General features: G+C 45.6%; 4 protein-coding genes across 7 annotated transcripts; 2 read left to right on the top strand and 2 right to left on the bottom strand.

Moving 5' to 3' along the window:
• Positions 1-1655: 1655 nt before the first annotated feature.
• Positions 1656-3534, bottom strand: LOC100824165 (hydroxycinnamoyltransferase 4). Its single transcript, XM_003564140.4, has one exon. It carries the CDS (start codon positions 3349-3351, stop codon positions 2035-2037), a length of 1317 nt encoding a protein of 438 aa, XP_003564188.1. The 5' UTR covers positions 3352-3534; the 3' UTR covers positions 1656-2034.
• A 6389-nt stretch (positions 3535-9923) lies between these two features.
• Positions 9924-13211, top strand: LOC100821066 (pentatricopeptide repeat-containing protein At2g03380, mitochondrial). 4 transcript variants are annotated; one of them, XM_024457998.1, is made up of 2 exons: positions 9924-12354; positions 12907-13211. In XM_024457998.1, exon 1 carries the CDS (start codon positions 9949-9951, stop codon positions 11983-11985), a length of 2037 nt encoding a protein of 678 aa, XP_024313766.1. In that variant the 5' UTR covers positions 9924-9948; the 3' UTR covers positions 11986-12354; positions 12907-13211. The 4 variants fall into 4 exon arrangements, with proteins under 4 accessions (XP_024313766.1, XP_024313765.1, XP_024313764.1 ...); XM_024457997.1 differs by having other exon boundaries at positions 12904-13211; XM_024457996.1 differs by having other exon boundaries at positions 9924-12668.
• On the bottom strand, positions 13123-16144 carry LOC100846566 (pentatricopeptide repeat-containing protein At4g30700). The gene has a single exon (XM_003560934.4). It carries the CDS (start codon positions 16124-16126, stop codon positions 13514-13516), a length of 2613 nt encoding a protein of 870 aa, XP_003560982.2. The 5' UTR covers positions 16127-16144; the 3' UTR covers positions 13123-13513.
• Positions 16145-16261: 117 nt separating this feature from the next.
• LOC100823550 (elongation factor Ts, mitochondrial) lies at positions 16262-23202 on the top strand. Its single transcript, XM_003564138.4, has 9 exons — positions 16262-16419; positions 17468-17744; positions 17835-18007; positions 18797-18877; positions 20480-20654; positions 21511-21695; positions 22067-22192; positions 22275-22363; positions 22562-23202. The coding sequence occupies exons 2-9, from the start codon at positions 17480-17482 to the stop codon at positions 22584-22586; spliced, it is 1119 nt and encodes a 372-aa protein (XP_003564186.1). The 5' UTR covers positions 16262-16419; positions 17468-17479; the 3' UTR covers positions 22587-23202.
• Positions 23203-23504: the final 302 nt, after the last annotated feature.

The following is a 23504-nucleotide window of genomic DNA, read 5'->3' as shown; positions in this document are numbered from 1 at the left end:
TCTTTATTTGGTCATTTGTTGATGCAGGCCATTTTCATTAGTTCCATTGTTGCGTGCAGTCTTAGAGCAGAGACTGAAAATAGTGAACATTTCACTAGCTACCAGTGAATAAGAATTGGTCACAAGCAAGGTTTTAACTATCGGATTCCGTTTTACCTTCCCGGGAACCGGGATTTGCGGTAACAAGAAAATCCGAACAATTTGTTAGACATCATATTCTATCAAATTTAAACATATTTTTTCCTTTTGGAAATGATTATGCATTACACATTCATAAATTCTGTCTACAACCTGTAGTCCATGTCTCTTAATTCCGAGGTCACAGGTTCATTGTGGGTTAAGTTCAATATTTTTTTAATAAAACAAGCATTATTATTATTTTGTGGGGAAGAAAATCCTGATCGGACGACAATGTCAATCCAGAAACAACCACTTTCTCAATCGTCCGAGCAATACGCCGAGCTAGTTTCACATATACAAGCATCGTTCTCTTTTTCTCCTGTCTGCAACCTTACCACACAAGGATTCAGAACCCAGTGCGCGGTTGTGCAATTGTTTAATTGTCAGCTTACTTGTAAGTGAAGAAGTGGCTAGCCAGCTAACTAGTGGTGCAGCTAATCATGAGACCCACGTACGCAGTCAAACATTTGATTCCGGCTTAGAGCAAAAGAATCGGGGGTTGGTGTACATAAACTGGCCGGCAGGCAGGGTTGCCTCTCTCGTCTAGCTCTCCATGCCGGGCGGGTCCGTCTTTTTCTTCCATCTATCTAATCCACCAACCCTTGGGTGGCGCGCGATATCTGCCTGGCCTAGCCTAGCTACCGGCCGTACCTGCCCTGCCCCCTTGGTGGATTTTAATTAGCTCGATCTAATCCTATCATTATGGCTAAAGTGTGGAATTTGTGCTTGGATTGGATGTAGAAGTACTAAATTCTCCTGGAAAAGGATTCGTTCAACGTACTTTCAAAGGTTCTGGACCTGCATTGCTGACCCGAAACCTTATTATGGAGCAAAGCCGAGTTTTTTGTGTAGTAGTCGTCTTATTGTAAAAGATGTTAGGTACTATGTGCATGGAAATTTAATCACAGCGCACAAGCGCAACAAGTAAAGTAGACACCATACATGACTCATGTCTCCATCTGGCGCGCGTTTGGTGGATAATGCGCGTGGGTAGTATCGTTCTACGCCTCTTGATATATATAGTTGATCCTATTCCTGCAACCATGGTTCCATCGTGTTGTTACCAGCTTAATTAGGAGAAGGGAGTGTCTATTTATGAGTGGTCTAACAAATAGTTATTTCTCAGTCGATGATAACAACTTTTTTATTCGATTCGTATAAAATTAATGTAAGTCAGATGTATAAAAAAGAAGACTGAAAAATAATTATCTCTACGCTCCTGCTGGCTAGCAAGTGCACGACATGATATACGAGTTCTGGCCGCAACCGGCCAGCTAAAGCACATGCACACACAGGCAGTACGTCCGGATACCATGATGGAGAGAAGTGGGTATCTCGTACGACAACGTCCAGATCTCAAGCTTGGTAGGCACATAAAAGTTGTGCAGATTCACATGATGCACGGCGTGTATAGTTGGGTATAAATCATTGTCCGGACCCAAAGCTGAAAGTTGAGGACGGTACGGACACCAGGGTTACATATGCAAACGAGTAAACGACTATCTCTTGATATATCGGCTTTGAGATTACACAGCCCACTCCAATAATATTTTCTTCAGGTCTTATTGCAGTACAAAAACGTATAAATATATGGCTTATATATACCAACCAAATAACACTTCACGACGTGGCCGGACCAGCTTGACTGGCATATTTCGCATGCATGTACCGGCGATGCATGCCCGTGAATGGCCAAGGCCAATCCGGCATGCATGGAGAGAACGTACGTTGCATGCGGAGAATATATTTACCGGTCCATGCACGTCACACGCATGCATGGCAACTGAGCGTACGTACGTACGTGTAGTTCATTAACGGACCTCTATGGATGCGTAATTAAGTGCGTAGCGATATTTAGAGGTGGAGGCGAGCCAGCTCATCGGCGAACACCTTCCTGAACTCCGGCATGCTGTCGGGCTCCAGCGACAGCACGAGCGCCAGCGCGCCGTCTTTCCCCGGCGCGTTCATCACGTACACGAAGCCGCTGTAGTACATGAGCGCGGGCCCCATGAACGCCGGCGCGCCCCAGCCGAAGTCGGCGTCGCTGAGCGACATTCCCATCCAGCTGATGGCCCGGAGGTGCGCGCGCGAGATGCCGCTCCGTGGCAGGTTCATCGTGTCCACGCCTTCCAGGTAGTCCACCAGCGACCGCGCGTAGTCGTCCCCCTGGCTCGTGGCCGCCCTGGCCAGCCGCGCCGCGTGCACCACGGGGCTGGACACGATCTCGTCCACGGTGGCCGACACCGACGTGCGCACCACGGCGTTGCCGAAGTACCCCGCCGGGAGCGGCGGGTCGAGCCTGGCGCGCATGTCGACCATGGAGTAGAGCCGCGTCTCGGCGTTTGAGGCCAGGCCGCGCGCCCGGCACGCGCACTGCCAGACCAGGGCTACCACGGCGCGGAACGTGGACGCGCCCACGCACCGCGCCCGGAGCGCGGCCACCTGCTGCTTCGTCACCGTGATGATGGCGCTCGCGTACGCCGCGGACGCCGACACGGGGTCCACGGGAGCCGGCTCGGGCTTGTACTCCGGGTGGTCGTACAGCACTGCGCGCGCGGGGGCCGGGCGCGCGGCGAGGAGCGTGTGGTCGAAGCATGGCGGCACGGGCAAGCAGTCTTTCGCGCCGCGGGAGATGCCGGCCCAGGTCTCAAAGAAGAGGGCCGCGCCGCGCGCATCGACGACGGAGTGGTGCATGGCCTGGCCGAGCACGGCGCCGCCGCAGCGCATGCGGGTGACCTGCACGAACAGCAGCGCGCACGGCGGGTTCGGCGGCGGCGTGGGCGGCACCAGCAGGTCGCGCATCGCGTCGCAGGGCACGAACTCGTTCATCAGGTCCTCCAGGGAGTAGTCCTGGCAGCGCGCCGTGGCGAACACCACGCCCTCGGCCGTGCAGTCCACCTGGACGCGGCCGGACGCGGCGTCCAGGCCCAGGCGGCCCGCCAGCGGGTAGAAGGCCACCAGGGCTCTCGCGAGGCTGGCCTTCATGGCCTCCGGCGAGAAGAAGCCCTCCGTGGACTCATCGCTGCCGTTGTTGGGGCGGAAGAAGTAGACGGTGGGCGTGTAGCCTCTGCGGCCGGCCAGGTCGAGGTTGGACAGCCAGATGCTGCCCCCCGGCGTCGGCTCCGCCGGGACGACCAGCTCCGACGTCAGCACCTCCACCGTCATCACCATTGTTAGCTAGCTACACCAGCTACTACACTGATCAGTAGCTGATTTGTACTTTGTGCTAGTGCTACTGACGTTTGCGGTCGATCGGCGCGGTGGTTTCGGTGAGGGTTCCCCGTTGGTTTAAATAGAACTGCCGGGGGCGCTCGCGGTTGGTGGAATCACTGGACGCTACGCTCGCTCACATCGCGGCCGTGTAAAATTGGTGAGTAATGACGGCCGGCAATAAAACAGTTGGCTCGATGGATTGATCAGGGCCTCAGGGGATGATTAGACGTTTGTGGCTCTGGGTATCGATCATGTGAGGAAAGACCACGACTAGAGAGGCGCACACATGTCTTCGTTTGTCCGGCGATTCTTTTTTGGAAAATGAAAGTTTTTATTATGGATTTCAATGTTATATATATAGAACGATACAACCACGGAGTATTACACCTTGTTTCTGCGCCGAAAGCACACAAAACCAACAAGCTCCAAACAAACTTGTTACAACGAATGAAACGAAACAACTCTAAGCAGCCCCAGGACGGAGACTAGACGGCGCTAACCATGGTGGGTAAGGTAAACATATCCCTGAAAACTTTCTCCAATTTGTTGCACATCATCAAAGCAAGTTGAAGATCTGCTGGTTTGAGAAGTGTAGAACAAGCTAGCACGGAGCCAGCGATTCCTACGTCGAATATGGATTGATTTATTAACATCTATTTGTAAGTTTGCTTGATATATTTTTGGTTTTGCTATCAAGAAGTCGCTTGATTTTTAGTTATAGATCGGTCGATGTGCTTGCCCTTTGGATTTTAATCCAACGACATCACATGCAAGAGTGAAGAGTGGGGAAGACATCTAAATATTAATCTAACAGCTATTATGCGTCGACTGAGATTTAAGTCTTTTACTTAAATCAGGCGCCTGAGAAATACCAACACCCTGGCTTTTTCAACAACCTTGATCGATCACACTTGAAGGTGAGAAGAGATAGGACTTCGCTAGAGTTGTAGCACTGATATGCTGGTCTATATGGAAACACGGGAATAGAGTGGTGTTTGATGGCGAGAGTCCAAGCGTGGCCAAGATCACATCATCGATCAGGAAAGAAGGCAAAATTTTGAGATAGACGAAATTCATTAGGGATAGTGGACAAAATAGGATTATCGTGTGTGGTTTAACATGGAGATATACCAGTTAAGTTGTAATAATAAATCCATGTACTTGCTGCTCCGTGGGCTTCTTTGCTCTAATCTATGATACACCCGCTTAGGTATATTCTAGAAAGAAAGAAAAACTTGATCACACACTCAAGACCTTTGGATCTTTGTTACCGAGTATTCTCATACGGGAAACATCTATTCAACGTGCATTTAGTGCAAACTTGAAAACTTAACTTTTACTATTCCATCGGATCCAAATTAGCTGTCTCAGCTTTGTCCAGTCCAGAATTTCAGAAACATATGTATCTACGTACTGAAACGCGCCCAAAGACATGCGTATCTATGATCGGCTTGAGTGTACTAACCTTTGCATATATAATCTACAACTATTTTTTTTAGAATAAATCTACAACTTTTTTTGTGTGGGCAGATCCTTTCTAAAATTGCACACTGTCAAAACACTATTTCCGTGATTGGATTCTCCAAGAACTCAGGACAACCGAGAACTTGCAGAAACGTCTATTTCCGTTTCAATTCTCCGTGTGAGGCGGCGACTGCCACGTCGACTTTTTTTTCTTTTCTTGAGGAGATCACATCATCGGACGGAGACGAGAGGCGCCAGCGACAGTAATCGTCCTTGGATTTCCTCAGTCGTGCGGCACCGACGGGGATTAGAGTTACTAGCAATAGCTACGTGATCGGTTAGATTTCTCTTTCGTACTGCACCATGCATGTGACATGACATGATAGCTTGGTAACATTGTAGCTGGAAGATACTGATGGAATGATTTTAGTTTTTTCCTTTCGAATCAGAATACGCTGTCCAGCCATAATTTGCCCCCATGTTTTGGCCCCTCCCTCTCTCATTTTTCTTTGGTATAAAGTAGTACCTGTCACTCCGTACGTTAACTTGCCATCGATGCTAAAGTCTTCGTCGATGGAAAGGTACGTAGCTATGAGAAAATACGAAGCACAGAAATACATTGCTTGCCGACGACGGCAACTAATACTCTAACAGAGAAAAAAAACTGTTGAAAGACAGGGGCTTCAAGCGTGTCGTCTTCGTGTCAACGTGCCAAATATTGATATGTACAATGTCGGGTGTGTTGGTGTGGAAGGTAGTACCAGTGCAGTGTGCAGTGAAGCTAGCACAACAATGCATTACCAGCTACAGCTAGGTAGCTATATATAGGCACATATACCACACTCATGCCATCCATGTGTGATCATCCATACGTACTTATGACGACGCCTCATGATTCGTGTTCCGCTGTTACTTAATTACATGGCTCGCAAATATGCAAATGATCTTTCTTCCTTGAAAAATAAAATATATTGGAATCTACTTGAGCTCTTTTTTCATACATGACGTTTTACTATATGAATGATCAAACTTCCTTCGTTAACTAAACTTTGATCATAATTACCTTGTTGCGAACGAGTCTCTAGCCTAGTGGTTAGGGGCTCTAGTGGCACCCCTTTGGTTCTCGGTTCGACTCTTTTGGATGCGAATTTCAGGCCTAAGGGTTAAAAAAAACCCCTCGTCTGTCCCATACCAAAGCACAGGTCTAAGGCCGGTTTTGATCTCACGTGGGTGGGCATGAGGTTCGGAGATTTTCTAGACCTGTGTGAGAAGGTCTTTTTCTTTCAAACGATACCCGGAGTTTTCTTCCCCCTGCACTCCCGCAGGCCTAGTTTTAAACGTTGATCACCACTCCTTCCGTACCATATTAAATTTCACAACTTTTGTCTGCCAAAGTTCTTTTTACCGTGCCCGCTACCTACCGGCACTAGTCCTCCAATATATCTCGCTCTTGCAGGTAGCATAGTGCAGCTGCATCCCATTTTTGTGTATGCTCGGTACTTCAACCAATGGGTCCCACCCACGCGCATTGTCCGCTCCTCAACGAAATAAATATCAATGCAATATCAATATCAATACCATCAATACCAACAAAATCATCAATTTCACAATATCATGACCAACGAAATAAATATCAATGCAATTTCATGTATCCCGGCATACTATATGATTTTTCCATTGTAATAATTCATGGCAACCAAATTTGAATGATAGATCAATGGAAGTTCAATGGCATACACAATAATCAATGGCATATCAATGCAATCTGTTCAAAATTTGAATGGTACGGGACAAAATCAATGATACGTACATCAACGAGATATCAATGGCACATCAATGAGATATCAATGCGAATACAATTTTCTGAGCAAATATCCAAAACACAAATCAAACTCGCCAGGGCCGATGGCAGTCGGATCCGACCCCATCCATGGCGCGGGTTGAGGCAGGGAGGCGAGGAGAAAGCAGGGGTCACCGCGCGAGTTAGGAGCAGGGGGGCCAGGGTAGAGAGAGAGTGAGCGAAAAAGAGCATGAAAATAAGATACCGAGAGAGAAGGAGAAGAACAATTTTCTGAGATCCGACGGAGACGGGTCCGAGGGGTGGGGGAAGCCCGGATCCGGCCGCAACAGGACCAGGGGAGCCTGATTCGGGCGGCATTGAGGCCGGGGGAGATGGATCCGACAGTAACTCCTAGGAATCTCGCCGTCCTGGGTAGCTCCTCATAGCTGCCGGGCGCGAGGGAGGAGGGCGGTGCAGAGGAAGGAGATCCGGTGTAGGAGGAGGGGCAGCGTGCAGTTGGGCATAGAGAGGGGTATATATCAGGTAGGCAGCATGGAGAAAAAAGTGTTCATGGGGCAGAGAGAGAGAGAATGTCTATATCTCTCGTGCTTGAGTTTTAAAGAAAATGGCTTAAATCTGAGTCGACGCATCAAAACCGTTGGATGGAAATCTGAGAGTCATCTGTACTCACTCATGAACTCTCACGTGTTATCGTTGGAGTAGGATCCAATGGCTAAACACGTTGTCTTATCTCTAACTAAAAACATAAGATTTCTCAGTAGCGAAATCGGAGTATTAATTGTTAAACTCTACTGTATTTTTAAAATCGTGAGCGTCTTGCTTTTCTGAAAAAGCGCGAGGGACCATTTCGAACGAGGGGAATATAAGGCAACATTACTTGGATGTGTATTGAAAAAAAAGCCATTATTTGGATGGGACGTGAGGAGTGGTTAGCTTGGCCTAATTCGAGCGTTGTAGTCGACTTCTTGGCGTTTCTTCCTTAGTGCTACAAGACAAAACTTCTGTTAAACGCAAGTGCCTTCGATCAACTCTTCAAATAAAGTTTTGTACTTTGGTAAGTGTATTTACAATATAAATTGAACTGGTCCGAATCGCGTACATACAAAACTTTGTCTTATCCGAAGCGTCGTATATGGTATCGCTTATGTAGAAGCAGCAGGTTTAACCCCTGGAGTATGTCTTCTTGGAAGAATATTATTTCGAAGAAAAAATTGGATATTATTCCCTCCGTTTTTAAATACTTGTCGCTGTTTTTCAAACGTAGGAGTACTTGGCAATCCTGAATAGATAATTATCCACATTGACAACATTGTACTCTCATGAGACACCGAGCGTGTTTCATTAGGATATTTCCGTCGAGATCGGGTAGTTTATTTCTCAGTTTCTGATACAATACGCTAGTGCTTCCACTAAACACCGCACGGTGAAAGACGAATGTGACGCGCCGGTTGCGTCGGTGGCACATATAGTGCACGAATGCATGGCAACCTCTGAAGCCACACTGGGAAAAAAAAATCGTGTACCGAACGCTAAACCGCAAACGGTAAACCTATCCACGCAGGCACACCAGTCGCAGGTCGTGGGTCCCGTTTTGGTGGAGTCGCTGGCTCTGCTCCCGTCAACCCATTGACCCAACGGCCGCCATGCATTTCCACACCACACTCCACTTACACGTACGCCGATCTAAAACAAAACGTTAGGCCACGCAGACACGGACACCACACCTGTGCACAGGCACAGCGGTCAAAAAGACAAAAACAATGACATGATCCTACTTATATATATAAATACTCCGTATATTGTATGTTGATCTCTCGGCTGCCCCTCGTGCCAATTCGGTCCACCGGAGGATGATTTGCCACCGCACCGGAGAAAAGAGATGGTGTCCTTGAGGGAAGGACGAGAGGGTCTCGTGGAAAGGTGTGGTCTCGAACGCCATGGTATGATCTCCAGTTCATGGGGGTTGTTGGGATGTAATACTATACGTCTATACCTGTTAATGTTTGTACGGGGAGAGGGACGAAGGCGCATCATCGATTGATTTGATTGGGCTTTGACTGAGACGCCCTTATGCAACGGCGACGTGTTGTGCTGGTGCGAGTAGAAAAAGCAACAAACGAAACGAAACGTCGTAAAATAAAATCTGGAACACATGTCCCAATTAGAAGGAAAAAGAAACTGCCATGGATTTCCCTCCCACTCCGGCCCAGAGTCCCAGGTAAAATTCGCGGACTATACCGCGTGTAAAGGGTTCTAACAAGATCCTAAAAGGACGCCACAAACTAACTCGTAGACGGTGAATACGGTGAGAAGACAAAATCGATATAAACAGTGTTGGAAATAGTGAAATACGGTTGTTGTATCCATTTTGTACTTGCTTTACATGCTGTCGGGACTTATAAAACTGGTGGCACGGAGAACGTGCTAAGCAATTATTTTGAACCTACAAATTTGACAGAAAGTATGCATAAACAATATGACTTGGACATAAAACTAGTTTTTTTTAAATACATGTGCTCCCTCCGTCTCATATTAAGTGACTTTTTATTACATGTATCTAGGCATTTTTTAGACATAGATACATCCATATTTGGACAAATTTGAGTCACTTAATATGGGATGGAGGGAGCAGTAGAATAAGGTATTTGTTCTCAACATATACAATTTTCTTTATCATTCCTTACTTGACCTTGTCGGGTGGTCGCACTATGGGGATAGCTGTCCCCACGTAGTTATTCGTTGTTTGCATTTGGCTATTTGCCCCCATTTCGCCTATGAATGTGCCCCCACTCTTGTAATTTAAGTGAAAAGTCTATATTACTCTCTCTGTTCCATAATTCTTGTCTCAAATTTATCAAAAAATGGGTGTATCTATTCTTAAAAAATTTCTAAATACATGTAATATTTCGACAAGAATTATGAAACGGAGCGAGTAGTACATTTTTGCTCCCTCTTAATTTTATATTAGATCCGCTACTGAGTTAGGAATTCCTAAAATCTAGGCCTACCTTGTTGGGCTACGGAAATTGTCAAATAGTACTAGAGGAGATAACTAATAATTGGGCCATACCGAAGGCAATAGCCCCAAAAAATGCTCTTAAAGGTCATGACACGTCAGATGCATTATGTATGAATATTGCTAGATTACTTAAAACAGTTGCAATTGTTTCCTTTTTTTCTTGGAAAAAACACTCGTAATTTCTAAATTGCAAAATTAAGAACTAGGCCTTACCACTCGATTTTACCTCGTGGGCTACTACGCGGCGAGGCAACAGAGCCGAAAAAACCCAATGCGCACACCCTTCCGACCCAGCGCTACCCCCGACGCGCACTCCGTCGATCACCTGCCGCGCGCCTCCTCGCCCGACGCCAACCCTCTCCTTCACCGGCTCCTCCCCGCGTGCACCACCCTCCCCTCGCTCCGCGCCCTCCATGCACGCCTGCTCGCACACGGCCTCCTCCGCGGCCTCCGCGCTCACACCAAGCTGCTCAGCTGCTACGCCGCGCTCGGCGACCTCGCCTCCGCGCGCAGGGTGCTCGATGAAACCCCCCACCCGGACGCCTACACCTACAAGGTCGCGCTCGGGTGGCACGCCGCCGCGGGGCGCCACGCGGAGGCCGTCGCGGTCCACCGGGACATGCGGCGGCGGTGCCCCGCGGAGCAGGAGGACGTCGTCGTGTTGTCCCTCGCGCTCAAGGCCGCTGTCAGATCGGCAGACTTCGGCTATGGCAGGCGGCTGCATTGTGACGTCGTCAAGGCCGGCGGTGGAGATTTGTTTGTGATGAACAATTTGGTTGACATGTATGCCAAAGGTGGCGATTTGAAGAACGCCAGGAAGGTGTTCGACAGGATTCCTGACCGGAACGTAGTGTCATGGACATCCATGCTGAGCGGGTGCCTGCAGAATGGTTTGGCCAAAGAAGGACTGGTGCTTTTCAATGAGATGAGGCAAGAAAGTATTCTGCCAAGTGAGTACACAATGGCGAGCGTGCTCATGGCTTGCACCATGCTGGGTAGTTTACACCAAGGGAGGCTGATTCATGGGTCAGTGATGAAACATGGCTTGGTCTCTAACCATTTCATAACTGCAGCTATGCTGGATATGTATGTCAAGTGTGGAGAGGCAGAGGATGCTCGGCAGGTATTTGATGAGCTCAGTTTCGTAGACCTTGTTCTGTGGACGACAATGATAGTGGGGTATACGCAGAATGGGAGTCCTCTCGACGCACTACTTCTGTTTGTTGACGACAAATTTATGCGCATTGTTCCTAATTCAGTAACCATAGCAACTGTTCTTTCAGCTTCTGCTCAGTTACGCAACTTGTCTCTGGGAAGGTCAATTCATGGGATATCAGTTAAGTTAGGTGCAGTTGAAAACGACGTGGTGATGAATGCACTTGTCGATATGTATGCGAAGTGTAAAGCACTGTCAGACGCCAAAGGCATATTTGGAAGAGTTTTGAACAAGGATGTTGTCACATGGAATTCATTGATCGCTGGCTATGCCGAGAATGACATGGGCAGTGATGCTCTGATGCTATTCAGTCACATGAGGGTGCAGGGTTCTTTGCCTGATGCCATCTCTGTGGTAAACGCCTTGTCAGCTTGTGTTTGTTTGGGTGATCTACTTATTGGTAAATGTTTCCATACTTATGCTGTCAAGCACGCATTTATGTCCAACATTTATGTCAACACTGCTCTGCTGAATCTGTACAACAAGTGTGCTGATCTCCCATCTGCTCAGAGGGTGTTCAGTGAAATGAATGACCGTAATACTGTCACTTGGGGTGCTATGATTGGCGGTTATGGTATGCAGGGTGATTCTGCTGGCTCTATTGATCTTTTCAATGAAATGCTGAAGGACAATATCCAACCAAATGAAGCAGTATTCACAAGTATCCTTTCGACTTGTAGTCACACTGGAATGGTTACTGTAGGGAAGAAGTGTTTCGAAAGCATGGCACACTATTTCAACATCACTCCCTCCATGAAGCATTATGCATGTATGGTTGATGTGCTCGCCCGTGCTGGAAATCTGGAGGAAGCATTGGAGTTCATACAGAAGATGCCAATGCAAGCAGACACTAGTATCTGGCAAGCTTTTCTCCATGGGTGCAAGCTCCATTCCAGGTTAGAATTTGCAGAAGAGGCTGTCAATCGGATGATGGTTCTTCATCCTGACACACCAGATTTTTGTGTGATGATGTCTAACTTGTATACCTCCTATGGGAGGTGGGATAAGTCTCTTGCTATCAGGAAGTTGATGAAGGAAAGAGGACTAGTCAAGCTGCCCGGGTGCAGCTCTGTGGGACTTGAAAATGGATGAATCAAATCCTCTCTGAAGTATGAACACAAAAGGTCACAGAGTTATATTATATTTTCAGACCTGATCAGTCCATATCAAGCTATTTTTTATTCAGGAAAATTCCTCTTAAATTTGTATGTCATGGGTACACAAAATTGTGTGGCAGGGGAATAGAAAGTCCAGAAAATAATAAATTAAATGTGCACAGAGAGTATGGTGGCAAGAAGGCCAAAGAAGCAAAACAAGGATGGAGTAGTTGTAATTGCTGTGTCGAGTGTGCTGTCTGGTTCCTGGGAATCAGGTAGCTCAGATGTTGGAATGAAGCCTGAGAAAGGGAGGTTAATGGGTAAGCTCGGTTTTGGGAACGAAACCTAAGAGATAAGGAACCGAGTAAGTGGTTGTCAACTTGTCACAGCACTCTACTCTTTAGTTCGCAAGGTTGTTCATGTTGAAGCTACATTGTGACATTAGATATTCAGACTGCGTTGAGCCGTTTTTGTCAAAACCAATGTTTATGTTCATCTGCTGCTGGCTGCAATCTCAATGCTATAGCAACATCAACACCTCTAGTAGTTGCATTTGCATGGAGGTTGGGCTCATCTGAGCTCATGAATAACCTTTGTTTGCCCTGAGCACAGGCCAAATTGTCCCACCTATATCCTGAATGACATCTAGGTTCTGACCGCGAGAGGCCAAGAACTAAGGTAGGAACAAATGGAGTAACTTCTCATGTTCACAAGTCAGTTGTCTTGTCTCCTGAGCTCACAGAGTTCCTGTTTGTGATGCATCTTATTTCTTCATCAATCAAGTTACTTAACAGTCCTTTATTTGTATTACTTCCAAGACATGGTGACTTAAGCCTACCACTACTATATAACATGACTTGAATTTATCCAATTTTCTTAATGGACACTAACATAAAACTTTGGCCAATTGCAGCAGGAAGAACACAATTCCCTTGTGGGAAATGGCAGGCATCTGCTGAAGATATTGCCATGACTAGAGACAAAGCAGCCCTCGCTGATACACTGCAGTTCTTTCAGCATTTTGGGAATAAAGAGCTACCCCAGTAACTTTCCTTGAGAATGCATGGTGTAGAAGTAATAAAATGTTATAGGGAAAGCAAGCAATAAAGATTGTGTTTGCTTCTAGCAATTCTGGGCAACATTTTTAACCATATTTTCTTGTGCAGAAGTCATAATTTATTCTGTAGCCCACATCTTACGCCAATTGGCAATCTGATACAATTTACTAGTCTACTACAAGAGTTCTAATTTCAGCACTATGCACTTGAGCTTTGTCACAAGTCAGTAAAATCTGCAGTATGATGGCGCGAGTGTCTACCAGTTAGGAAAATATTGTCTCTTGTTGGGAAAGACCAAAATGGAGTGTGCTTTGTTACCAAGCAGTTCTGATAATTCTCTCGGCTCCAAAAAAATTGACGCCCTATTGTTCCAAAACATTTTAGCTCATTAATGCTCTCCAGAGAGGATTACCTCAAAAGAATTCACTAATGATCTGTTAAGAGTTCAGAGGCATTCCCAGTGAATCACCAGTAATCACCACAGGAGCAAACCCCATCTCTGAAATGGTGAAATCTTGACGCGTCTCTAACCACAATCAGCCTCTGTGTTACCTTGGATATAATCTTGGTGGCATTATGGCAGTCGAGGCACACCCTAAGGTTCTTGATGATCCTGATCTCTGTCCCAGGTTCTGTATTGAGCAACCCAAAGGCGATGGCCAGCTTCTCGCTGTGCACCTTCACCATATGCTCCTTCTCTTCCTCCTCGACATCGTATAATGCGGCCTCCGTGTCAGGTCGGTAACCAGCCTCAATCATCTTTGCAGTTAGCTTCTCCAAGTACAAGTAGATGGCATCTGACTGTGGGTGGGCACGGTCACCAGCCATGAAGACATGCGGTCTGTCACCTATCTCGATTAGAGTACATCCTGGTGTTTTCACCAGCTTCCTGCTCTTGGCCTCCTGCCTAACCACAGCTGCTTCAGAGTACTGCTTCTTTGATGTGTACAGATTGGAGAGCAGTACATAGTAGCCGGTGTTCTCAGGTTCTAGTTCAAACAACTTCTGGGAGGCCAATTTTGCAAGGTCGCCATCTTTATGAACCATGCAAGCACCAAGTAAAGCCCCCCATATGCCAGGTCCAACGGCGCTCTTGGGGAACTCGGAGATGAGCTCAAAAGCCTCCTTGAGCTGGCCAGCTCTGCCAAGAAGGTCCACCATGCAAGTGCAGTGCTCGATGCCTGGAGTGATCCCGTAATCACTGGTCATTGACCGGAAGACTGTCGTCCCTTCCTTGACCAATCCTCCATGGCTGCACGCGTAGAGTACCGACAAGAAGGTGGAGCTCGTTGGATGGAGGTGTGCATCCATCATGTCCTTGTAGAGCTTCAAAGCTTCGGCGCCTTGACCATGTAGGCCATATCCAGAGATCATCACATTCCAGGATACCACATTCTTGTTGTCCATGCTGTCAAAGATGCACCGAGCTTCAGCAATGCTACCACATTTCACATACATGTCAATGAGCGCTGTCATGACATAAACGTTGAGCTCGAGTTTCTCATTGGCAATGATCTTGTGTACCCACTTTCCCAGTGACAAAGCTCCAAGCTGTGCACAGGCCGACAGAGCGCTCGAGATGGTGAGCGGATTCGGTCGCACATTGAGCGCCTGCATTTGCTGGAAGAGTGCAACAGCCATCTCTGTCAAACCATTCTGGGCATACCCTGATATCATAGCATTCCATGATTCCATGGTTTTTTCAGGCATTGCATCAAAGGCCCTCCTTGCAGAATCCATATCGTTGAACCTACAGTACAGAGTTGTCAGTGCTGTCGATACAGGAGCATTGGCATCCAAACCGGCCTTGACAACATGTGCATGCAAGCACCCAGCAAGTGGTTCATGCCCGAATGGACTGTGCACGGGGATCAGTGCTACCAGCGTGCTCGAGCTTGGCCTCAATCCCATGCCCACCAGCTCCTTGAACAGCTCCACAGATGATCCAACCATGCCATTAATCGAGTAGCCTGAGATCAAGGCATTGTATGTGACCAAATCCGGCCCTTCCATTCTGTCAAAGAGATGCCGTGCACATTCCATGTCTCCGCACTTGGCGTACAGAGAGATCAACCCCGTCACAACATGCTCGTGCTGTGCCAATCCACATTTCTCCCCGAACGCATGCACGCACCGTCCCATCGTCGTATTCGCCACCTCGGCGGCCGCCGGCAGGACGGAAGCCAGCGTGGTCGAGTCAGGCCGCACCGACCCTGCGCCTGCCATCCGCACGAACGCCTCCAGGGCCTCCGAACCGGACAGCCCAGCGAGCAGCGTGTTCCAAAGGACGGTGTCCGGTGACGGAACCGCGTCGAACACCTTGCGTGCGTCGTTGCCTCTGGACAGCGTGAAGTACAGCTTGGCCAAGGCCGACGCCACGAAGTTGTCCGCAGCGAACCCGGAAGCCACGGCAAGCGCGTGCAGCGGGCGTAGGGCGGCCGAGGCGGCAGAAGGAGGGGAGATACCACCACGGGAGCAGGAAGAGGCGAGCGAGGTCGCAGCGAAAGCGAAGGAGAAGGAGTCCGGGGAAGGGAAGAGGAGGTCGGCACGGAGAGTCGGGAGAGAGCGGAGGAGGGAATTGCGTAGGAAGCGGTCGGGGCGGGGGAAGGCGCGGTAGAGGCGGAGGAGGTGGGCGGGAGGGGAGCGGAGGGAGGCGTAGCGGAGGAGGAGCGAGGAGGCCGGGGCGTGGTCGAGGGTGTAGTGGCCCGAGGCGAGGGAGACGGCGAGGAGCTGGTCCAGGTGGCCGAGGGTAGAAGAGAGGGAGATGAGACGTAGGTACGAGCGGCGGAGGGCTCCGGCGTCGGCGAAGAGCGCGGTGGCGGAGGGCGGCGGGACGATGGGGCGGGGTGAAGGCATCGTTGCCGTGGCGGGGACGCGGGGCTGTGCGGGGACGCCGGGGAGTGGGGCTTGGTGCCTTGGTCGCTTGTTCAAACGGTGAAGACTAGGGTCACCGTCCGATCGGAGATAGACCGTCACAGATGACACGGCCAGATTTTTTTTTGGAGAGGAATGACACTGCCTGATATTTTTTTTTGAGAATCCGACACTGCCTGATATGTGTAAGCATGGTCGGATCATCGGTCCGATTTAAACAGAAAAACTTAGCAGCCCAGTAGAATTTGGGCCTAGCCCAACTCACCAACTAAACCTGGCCCAACACCAACTCTCGTCTCCCTCGCAGTTCCGCACGGCCGCACCACTCCCGCACGGTTGACACTTGACTGCTACCCTAGCCGGCGAAGCCGCCAACCGCTGCAGCCCTGCCCGCTCCCATTCTTCAAGCCGACCGATCGCCGCCTCTCCGCCGATCCTTTTCCGCCGCCTCCATCCCGCCCGCCCCAGTACCACCTCTCCGTTTCGACCGCAAGAAGGTAGCACTTAGGAATCTACCTCTCCCCGCTCTCTAGCCCTCTATTCGGTGCTGTGTAGATCGGTTGAACAGGAACCAGGGGGCGATGTTCTGATGTGCACCACTGTGATTTGGCCCTTCAAGGCGCTGTTTTCTTTTTTTCTCTCATGGATGGGCTGTCCATCTTGTGTGATGCGATTTTCTAGTTTGTTACTACTACTTTCTTATTTTTATGCATTGTCTGGCACTGTATTATACTGAAGGGTGCTTACGTTCTTATTTCTGTCTTATTTGCGTGTTGGATAATGTTCGTATTGCTGAAATTAATCTGGTACAACCCTTGTAGTTTCTTTGAAGTTCAAACAGTATAGTCGGCATAATCTGAGCCTCTCACCTGTAATTCTATCAACCCATTTGCAATCACATTTTAGCTAATCTGAGCCTCTCACCTGTCATTCTATCAACCCATTTGCAATCACATTTCAGCCGTGATGGATATCTTGCCAAAATTGTAGGGCTTCTAAAGGGGGTAAGTAGCTTGGGACACGAGCTCCTTCAAGGCGGGGTTCACCGGCAGGAGGATGTTCAATGTCACTTCTGAAAGATGAGAGTTTGCTTTTGGGTGGTATCTTTTGATTTGCAAGATGCCTGGAATGGGAAGCGAAAATGATGACTAGTCATGAAGGCAGTGGCAAGATGAGTCAAGGTGGAGCCCTAGACTAGTAGTTGAGGCGAGTGAAGGAGGAATCCAAGCACCCACCCCATGCTCGAAGAGTGCCACCTTGAAGAGCTCGTTTCCCCTGCCCCTTTCCCTCTTTACTTCTTTAGTGGGAGATATGTACTGTCTGGTTTCTTTTGTTAGTTGGCCCTAATTTTATTCGGTTGATTTGTTTCAGTTGTAATTTTCTTGTTATGGTCTTTGCTTGAGCAACCAAGTTTAAACCTACCAAGGGTATATGATTTGTGGATAGAATGGAATTGTGTTATAACTGGAAAAAATATTGCTGCTGCAAATGTTCATTGGTTTACTAATTACTAAAAGTATTGCATCTATCTGATATGTGGTGCAGCACAATCTCAGAATGGCTTGGGGTCAAGGTGCTAGAAGACCCATAGTAGGGCTTCTGTTTCGTGCTCAACAACAAGCTGCTAAGGGATACTCTTCAGTGGCATCTCAAACTCACATGTTGACCAGTCATGTTCCGAAAAGTGCCATGCTTCTTAGGGGATTTAGCTCCGAAGTGCCTGCTTCTGAGCAGACAAATCTTATTAAACAACTCCGTATAAGAACGAGTGCTCCATTCAAAGATGTCAAGGCTTCCCTAGTTAATTGCAATTGGAATATTGGTTAGCTTTTCTTTCTAATTGCAATAGCATTTTAATTGCCATATTTGTTTATATTTTGTACTCTCATCATAGTCTGTTGACTTCTCTCAGAAGCTGCACAGAAGGACCTAAGGAAGAGAGGAGTCGTTCTTGCTGCCAAAAAATCTTCGCGAACTGCTGCCGAAGGTTTGCTAGCAATTGCACAAGACGAGAAAAGGGCTGCTATTGTTGAGCTTAACTGTGAGACTGATTTTGTGGCAAGAAATGATGTTTTCCAGTATCTGGTTAGTTTTACCCTCACTTGGTCTGAATAATTGGAGCTTAGTACTTTTATTTCGCAGCAAAATGTATTAGTGGCTTAAGAGGAATTCTTAGGCAAGTTTATTTGGGTTTCATATCCTGAATGCGAGTACATGGAATTATATAATTGGTTTCCTTGCTATTTAATATGGACAAATCATTCTTCATGAATTGGATAGTATCAGTTTATTTTAGAAAAAAGATGTTCAAATGCAAAAGTGAGGCTGTCAGCTAACTTTCCAGGCTTTGTTCGCAAACTGGTTGCATGCTAAATTTTCTTATCTCAGTTTTAGTTCTGTAGTCATAATACTGTGTGCTGGTAGTGGTTGTTCAACATGTTTCTATTAGTGCCCTGGTATGCTTTTTTTTGCTTCTTGATTTCTTCTTTAAGAGGATTTTTGGCTTCCTCTTGTGCCACCCCTGATTCCTTTTTGCTGGATATACTAAGAGTTATGTTCGTATTTGAGCATGTAGATATATCAAGTCGGTTCTGACCTTCTGGTATATCAAATGGCAATGAAAACCTTCACAAATTCTTCCCATTTGTTAATCAGTTTGTAGGTTTTCATGTTTGGTTATCTATTTTTTAGGAGATGCAACGTCAAACTTTTTTGCAGTTGTACTCTTGAAGTCTCTCCTTGCAATGTTATTTTGCAGGATGTTAATGCTTTTGGTATTGTATTGGACACCACACACCTGCACTGATCATCTATGGTCTCATAGGGATACAGGGTCAATAACATTCATTTTTTCTTCTTCCATTCACCATGCAGGCTTCCTCTTTGGCAAAGATGGCTTTATCGACCCAAACTCCTGGTGAAATGGTTTTTCCTTTCGGCCCTGAATATTTGGAGGTAGGTGATCACCCATTGTTGATTCCTTTCTATCTTCTTACCCAACAGGTTTTACAATAATCGATCTTCAATATAGTTTAATTGTCTCGTTAACAGAAGTTCCATTAAGTCTACCATTAATACATTTGGATTCGATCGTACAAGTTTCCGATTTATTGGATTGAAGTTACATGAAGTTCTATATTGACTTGGGCTCCATGTAAATAGACTTTGTGATCAAATTCGTGCTCAGCATTGTAGTGGCATATTAGGATCTCTTTTAAGCCCTGCAGTCATTAGATTCCGTAAATTAGTTCAACAAAAGGAAATTGTATTACCCCAGCTTGTCAAGCTGCTATTGCAACTTCAACCCATGTGATGCCCTTGCCTTGGCCTCGGTGCCCTGTATTGCTCTGGCCATTTTTGTCTCCTGGCTTCATTGCCATGCTGAGCCTACCACATGCCCATGGCTCCATCGCCATCAGCTGAGCTCTGCTGCAGCACGGAACTCTGCTCCATGCTTGACCTGTGTGCTGTACCGCAGCACCCTCAGAGACAACCAGCCCGCCATGTGTCACTATCATTCTGTCGTGCCACTGGCAGCCAAATTGAGCCTAGCATTCAGCGAGAGCCGGTGGGTCCTGCCAGGCCTTGTTCCTGGCGGCAACTAGAAAACTGAAGGGGTGTGAGGCGGGAGGGCTATGAAAAACTGAAAAGTATGTGGAACGAACGTTTTATGTTCAGACTTTGGTCGTGAATAAATTAACTTGTGTGTTGCCAAGGTAGTTTATTGTCTGCTTTTTTCTTATAGATTTATAGGACGGTAGGAGGTTTTGATGGTGATGAACGGGAGAACTGCACCATTCAGCAACCTATGAATTTTTGGTAGTGTAAATATATTCTACAGGGTGATTTATGAAGTAATAGAGTGTTAAGTTACTTTTGATCATATTGTTATATTGGCTAAATACAAGGAAAAAATTGTAGAATGATTTACTAGTTATAGATGCCATCACTGAAAGGGTTTGCAACAGTTGAATTTGTAGATATTGATCATTGTAGAAATGAAAGGTTTGCAATGCCCGCAGAAGTTTACATAAAGAAAGCTGATGTAGCCTTGCAATTAAGACATATATGTCTTGTGATGGTTTTACTTCGTAAGTATATGCTCAGAAGATTAGTTTGTAAGAGGTAAAGGTTTAGTTGAGCTGTAATGGTGAGGAATGGGTAAATTAATGCATGGTTATGCTTTGGAGGGTTCATCATCTTTCTGTTATGTTGGTATTGGTTACAAGTATCAAGTTATTTCAAATGGAGAAAACAACTTCTGGGTTTTTTGGTTGGGTTGTCTGTTTTACTTCTGCTACATTACTTGGGGAACACTTTTTTTTACTTGGGGAACAGTTTGGATCTGTTTCAGGTGTTGCAGTGCATACAGCACTTGTATCTGTTCAGCATCAGCATATGATAAATTAATCATACCTAGTTAGTGTCAATAATTTATGTAGTGTTATCATCTTATGTATCTGAGTATCTCAAACCATTAGTTAGAGAAAACGGATATGAAAGACTGCTAGCAATGACACGTGTATAACGAATAGTACATTTCTCCCAATCTTACAGAACATGAGCATGAATCTTGATCACCCTAAATTCAATGGGGAGGCAACTGTCCAAAGTGCTGTTACAGAAGTCGCTGCCATGGTTGGGGAGAATGTAAAGTTCAGACGAGGCCTTATATTATCCACAAGTGGGCATGGTGTTGTTTCATCTTATCTGCATACTTGTCCTCAGCCAGGTGCGTGAATAATGAGCTGAGATCTCAGCTCTTTGAGTTTAATCAATAAATTTTTGTAGAATTAATGTTTCAGTCTTCTGCTAAGTTTGATTAAACATAATCAACAAAAGTTTCTACTGATTATGGAACATGTTGGTCCACAGCTTGTTTGTATCATCATTTTTATCTGAATTTTGACTACTGGACATCATACTAGATTTTCCATTCCACCTTCCCGTAGTCGTAATTATTAGTCTCTCATGTTAGGTTATACGCTGATGCCTGTAAGTATTTTTAAAATTGGTAACGGGGGTAAAGCTCTTTTTACAATTGTAATTGTGATGAACTGCAGTTTTGACAGTCATTGTTGAATGATAACTACCAATACAAAAAAGAAAAACATTGGAATTACATTTTTGTACTCCTGGCAATACAATATATTTGCACACTTGATTAATTCTACTCATGGTCTCTTCACTGAGCCAGCCAAACTCTGTTATTAACTAGATGATGCCCCGCACGTTGTTGCGGAAATTTTTAGTTAACGTAAAGAGTATTCAAAATTGAAAACATATAATAAAATTGTACATTCTTCACTTAGTGGGAATAACTTGATTGAAGTAATATGCATGCATGTGCAAAAGTATGAGTTTTCCACTAAATAGGTGTGAACAAATTAATTATGTGATGATGTGGCATGCTTGCATGTTTAGAGAAATCATGTAGTGGGTTGCTTCTACTTAGATATAGAAGATTTGATTCCTGTGAGCGCTCTGTCTTCTATTTTCTCCTAATAATATGAAGGTCTTTCAAATTATGTTTTTGACAAATAAATCAGTTGCTCATTCATTTAGATGATACAATTTGTGTCCTTCAGGTTTGGGACGCATGGCTGGACTTGTCACATTGGAAGTCGAAGATAGCAAAGTACCCATTGAGGCCCTCAAGGGAGTCGGCTCATCTATTGCAATGCATATTGTTGCAGCAAAACCATTATTTTTATCAAAAGAACAGGTTTCTGCCGCAGCTTTAGAAAATGAGTGTGACGTACTCCGAACTCAGGTACCTTGTTCATATTCACATTTGTTTCATTCTGCACTAGAACGATTTGCCTCATGCACCTTTAGATTAATGTTATTTAAGTTCTCCCTTGCTATCTTTATAGACAAAAGGTAGTGAGAGATCAAGTAGAGAATGACTACAGTAGGGTGATTTCTAGATGCGAGAAATCATGGAATGGAAGACATCTGTGGAACTGTTTGGTTCAGTTCTAGTTCATGATAGCATTGTACTGCTTATTTCCAAGAGTTCAATACTTATTAGTTAATATATTCTAGAGACATGAACTACACCCATACTTACTATGAGGGTGAAATTGTATTGTGCATGCCTACTTAAGAAATGAAATAAAATGCTGTTCTGTAACATGTTAGGCTGAAAGTTCTGGGAAACCCCAAATGGCCATTGAGAAAATGGTAGAAGGCCGATTGAGGAAGTACTTTGAAGAAGTTGTGCTTTTGGAGCAAAAATATGTTGTCAATGACAGCACAAACATTAAGGTAAGCTGGTAAACATTTTCCTTCTTTGATGATGTAGTGCAGTTAGTTGTGATCTCTGATAGCTTCTTGATCTCCTTTTCAGACTGTGCTTAATGATTTGTCGAAGGATATTGGTTCTAAAGTTACAATAGCCAATTTTCTCAGGATGGAAGTTGGAGAAGGAATTCAGAGGTACAGGTTTCCTTAACAGCATATGCTGCTGGAAAGAAAACAAATTTCTTCTATTTTTTTCAGACATCACTTGTTTTATGAAAATCGAAATAGTGATATTTGCTTACCATGAATTTTGAGACAACTCATCCTTAGTTTTTAATACATTTTCTTTGTTTGTGTAATCAAATTATTAACTACAGTATTTGTGCTCATCAGACTTGAAGGAGCAGATGGGTCATAAGCTATGGCACGCACTGCATTGATTGCTAGCTGAGATGAATCAATGAGATGATATATATGTGAAGGTTCCTCTTCTAAGTTGGTATGTTAGTTACCTGAGAATTTCATGAGCTATCATCTTCGATCCAACGACGGAGTCTATTTTCTTGTAATACTTATCAATCAATCAATTGGTTAGGAGTTTACACTTACCTGAGAATTCAGATGACGTATCATCTTTGATCCAACAACGGGGTTTATTTTCTTGTAATACTTAGCAATCAATTAGTTAGGAGTCTACAAGCGAAGCATTCCCAAATAATTATTGTAGCAAAATGAATTGAATAAAGAATGTTCTAGTACTCGTACATGCCAACACATGCAAGGCTGCAAAATGCAATTGTAGCTTGCCTTTTCTTTTTCGATTTTACAGTGTCTCTCAATCTAGATCACATCAAACTGCGTTGCACTCAAAATTATTGCAGCAGATTAGTTTTTTTTTAGATGCTGGCTCTGGCTGCCCTATGTCTGCCTTTTTATTGCAATGTATGGTGCAATAATTTACACATTTTTTTCCCTTGACAGTTGTATATGCATATTTGACGCCATTTGTTGTAGTGTGTATTTGGATTTTGTCATGATGCAACCACTGTCTGTTACTATCTGGTTTCGTATTTGGATTGTGGTTCTATGAAAAACCATGCCATGAAAGTGTTGAATCTATGAAGAATGCTGGGAGAGTATACCTATGATGCTGGAAGATATTCTAGCTTGCCATCGTTTCGCACCATTTTGCAATGGGAAATTTACTACAATGCCGCTAGTAGACTCTGGAATGCTAATGGCGCCATTGCTTTTCGGCTTATATACCGAGAAAGCTCACAAAATAATGAGATTTGCAGTTCTTGGCGCTTACACTTGATCACAACGTAAAAAAGGA

The sequence above is a fragment of the Brachypodium distachyon genome, chromosome 1 (assembly GCF_000005505.3).
Source record: "Brachypodium distachyon strain Bd21 chromosome 1, Brachypodium_distachyon_v3.0, whole genome shotgun sequence".
Classification (NCBI taxonomy): domain Eukaryota; kingdom Viridiplantae; phylum Streptophyta; class Magnoliopsida; order Poales; family Poaceae; genus Brachypodium; species Brachypodium distachyon.
This window is presented reverse-complemented; position numbering and strand designations above follow the sequence as displayed.

What these genes read in the sequence shown, in the direction of transcription:
- LOC100824165 (XM_003564140.4), bottom strand. Translation starts at nt 3,351, where the DNA reads ATGGTGATGACGGTGGAGGTGCTGACGTCGGAGCTGGTCGTCCCGGCG.
- LOC100821066 (XM_024457998.1), top strand. Translation starts at nt 9,949, where the DNA reads ATGCGCACACCCTTCCGACCCAGCGCTACCCCCGACGCGCACTCCGTC.
- LOC100846566 (XM_003560934.4), bottom strand. Translation starts at nt 16,126, where the DNA reads ATGATCCGACCATGCTTACACATATCAGGCAGTGTCGGATTCTCAAAA.
- LOC100823550 (XM_003564138.4), top strand. Translation starts at nt 17,480, where the DNA reads ATGGCTTGGGGTCAAGGTGCTAGAAGACCCATAGTAGGGCTTCTGTTT. An exon ending in ATGATGTTTTCCAGTATCTG is followed by an intron (nt 18,008 to 18,796) that starts GTTAGTTTTACC and finishes TTCACCATGCAG; the next exon opens with GCTTCCTCTTTGGCAAAGAT. An exon ending in ATGACAGCACAAACATTAAG is followed by an intron (nt 22,193 to 22,274) that starts GTAAGCTGGTAA and finishes TCTCCTTTTCAG; the next exon opens with ACTGTGCTTAATGATTTGTC.